The 2971-nt window shown below is 43.5% G+C and overlaps 1 protein-coding gene across 1 annotated transcript; it reads left to right on the plus strand.

The window, feature by feature from the left end:
* The first annotated feature begins 275 nt into the window (after nucleotides 1-275).
* On the plus strand, nucleotides 276-1249 carry LOC125523087 (probable glutathione S-transferase GSTU6). The gene has a single exon (XM_048688133.1). The coding sequence runs from the start codon at nucleotides 407-409 to the stop codon at nucleotides 1109-1111; it is 705 nt and encodes a 234-aa protein (XP_048544090.1). The 5' UTR covers nucleotides 276-406; the 3' UTR covers nucleotides 1112-1249.
* Nucleotides 1250-2971: the final 1722 nt, after the last annotated feature.

Raw genomic sequence — 2971 nt, forward strand, 5'->3', positions numbered from 1 at the left:
GACTTCTTGGCTGCCTTCGATGGCAATCACCTTGGATAGTACAGGCCGAAAGGAACATCAATAATTAACTACACTAACTAACATATCATTAATGGAGCAAGTGGTGTTACGTGCATTTGAAACAAGTTAAGGTACAGTCACATATCTTGGAGGCTCCTTTCCGAGATATATGTAACATCCACTTGGAGAAACGGAAGTATCCATTCTACCTTCCAATGTGGAGAGATGAAAATTTTATCTCTGCAATGCCGCTGAGTGTCGGTTGCGCATGAAAACAAACACCGCCAAATAATATGGCCGAGCATGTGTTGGTACTTGGTACTCTCTGTACAAGTGCACATAGTCTTGCACACCAGCTAGTTCATCAATCACCTCCCAACCAAATATCCATCGATCTATCCCTGAAATGGCTGGAGAGAAAAACGAAGTGAAGCTGCTGGGGATGTGGGCGAGCCCGTACATAGCGAGGGTGAAGCTGGCGCTTAACCTCAAGGGCGTGAGCTATGAGTACATGGAGGAGGACCTCGCCAACAAGAGCGAGTTGCTCCTCTGCTCGAACCCCGTCCACAAGGTGGTGCCCGTCCTCATCCACGACGGCAAGCCCATCTGTGAGTCCCAGGTCATCGTCCAGTACATCGACGAGGCCTTCCATGCCGCGGCCAAGGCCCTCCTTCCCGCCGACCCTTACGAGCGCGCCGTTGCCCGCTTCTGGGCCGCCTACATCGACGACAAGGTGTTGGGGCCATGGGAAATGGTCTTGAAGGCGAAGACGGGCAAGGAGAGGGCGGTCTGGGCGAGGCGGACGTTTGAAGCGGTGGATGTGCTGGAGGAGGGCCTCATGAAGTGCTGCAAGGGCAAGGGGTTGTTTGGCGGGGACGACATCGGCTACCTCGATGTCCTGCTCGGGGGCATGGTCCCGTGGCTGTACGCGACCGAGAAGATCTCTGGTCACAACTTCTTCGACGCCAGCAAGGTCCCGCTGCTGGCGTCATGGATGGAGCGTTTTACCCATCTTGACGCTGCCAAGGCGGTGTTCCAGGAGCAGGACGTCGACAGCCTGGTTGAATTCGCTCGGTCGGTACTCTTGACCGGTGCTGCAACCAGCTCATAATTCATCCAGCCGGTAGGCATGGCGACCTGCTCCGTTGGGTGGTTGATGCAAGGATGACTAGCTGCATGGAACTACCGTGTGGATACTCGTGCATTTTGTTATAATTAAAAAATGAGAAGGGTGCATAAATATCAAGTACCTGAAAAACATGGTGATCTTTCGAGATCCGATGAGGGCAACTGTTTTGAGAAAAGCAATACCATTGTGCATAGGATATCCTGTGCATGATCCATCCTTCAAGGTTGCTTTAAGATCCGTGCTACTTTTTTTGACAGTTCATAGAATTTGTCTTGTTTCATAGCATTGGGTTTTCGTCTCGTTCCAAAGTATATCTTAATTTTTCATGGTATATCATCACATATCATCAAACCCAATCCAAAACAATCGCATTCCTTTTTATTATTACACAATAAAACATGATGATACACAGTAAAAAAGCAAAAAAAATCGAACAAAACATTTTGAAACAAGATAAATTTTGACAACAATAAAAAAGTATAAGAAATCTCAAAGTAAACACGTGGCTGCATGCATGTGTGCCCTTGGACACGTGCCCCTGAGAATTTTGGGGTTGTTTTGCTGTTGGCAAAGGGTCAAAACTCAGAAGAGCTCATGGATGCAGTCCGCATGTGTCGAATAAACAGACAACTGCATATGTCGATCGTTAGGTGCTGACAACATAAAAGCAAATACTTCCTTGACCTGACCTAGCATAAGTCCGTCTTAGTATATCGCAAGCTGAAGGTTTTTTAACACAAGAAGATGCTGTCTGGACCATTGCCAAAATATTTGTGGCGGCACAAGAAACAATTGCCTCCAGCCAGTTGCCATGCTTTAAACTTAGTGTAACAATATCACTTGAGCTGGAACCAGATTATCTTTATCAATGTCATTGGGTTATGATTGAGATGCCAAATTATTTAGTGTCAGACAAGCACAAAATTTGGGCAATAGGACGTTGGACACCGGAACAACTCTTGTATCTAGCAGGACCTTGGACCTTGCACACCATATCCTATATGATTTTGGAACCGAGACTTGACTTCAAAAAACCCAAACAGTGGGATGTTTATGTCAAACAACTTGCTAATTATAAACAGCAAGTAACATACGTTAATCAAACAACAGTTAGCAATAGAAAGTTTCTTTTTGGTTTATTGTTTTTCACAGTTAAATTAAATACTAATTACATCATCCTATTTGTATTCCAGTCCCTTTCGTTGTACACATTTTTCTCATCTACTTTTGAAAATAGCCCCAAAAGCTTGCTTGGCAAAAAAAAACCAGGTAAAACTTGGCTGGACAAACCTTTTTACATGTACATTAATTCGTATTGACATGAACAGATGGTAATGATAGCTTGTGACATGTTCTACTTTAGATGTCCCACCAATACTCACTGTGATGTGTCTTGCCATATGCTAACAAGGTTGCATACGAAAATGAGAAAAAGGGTGACCTTTCAAGATCCAATGAAGCCAACTGTCTCAGAGATAAGAAATTCTATCGTACATGGGATGTGTTGTGCATGGATCCACTGTCTGTGGTTGCTTTGTGATTCGTGCTACTATTTTTTGTTGTTTTAGAATTTGCCTTTTTTCGAAGTGTTACATTGGATTTTTTTTCTCTCATTCCAAAGTGTATCTTAATGGTTCATGGTGTATCATCGCGCATCAGCAAACCTCATCCAAAACAACTGCATTCTTTTTTATTGATAGACAATGAAACATGATGATACACATTGAAACAACAAAATAAAATGAAATGAAACATTTTGAAGCAAGATAAGTTTTGACAACATCTAAAAAAGTAGCATGAATCTCAAAGCAACCATGAACTATGGATACATACAAAGGATAT

The sequence above is a fragment of the Triticum urartu genome, chromosome 7 (assembly GCF_003073215.2).
Source record: "Triticum urartu cultivar G1812 chromosome 7, Tu2.1, whole genome shotgun sequence".
Lineage (NCBI taxonomy): Eukaryota > Viridiplantae > Streptophyta > Magnoliopsida > Poales > Poaceae > Triticum > Triticum urartu.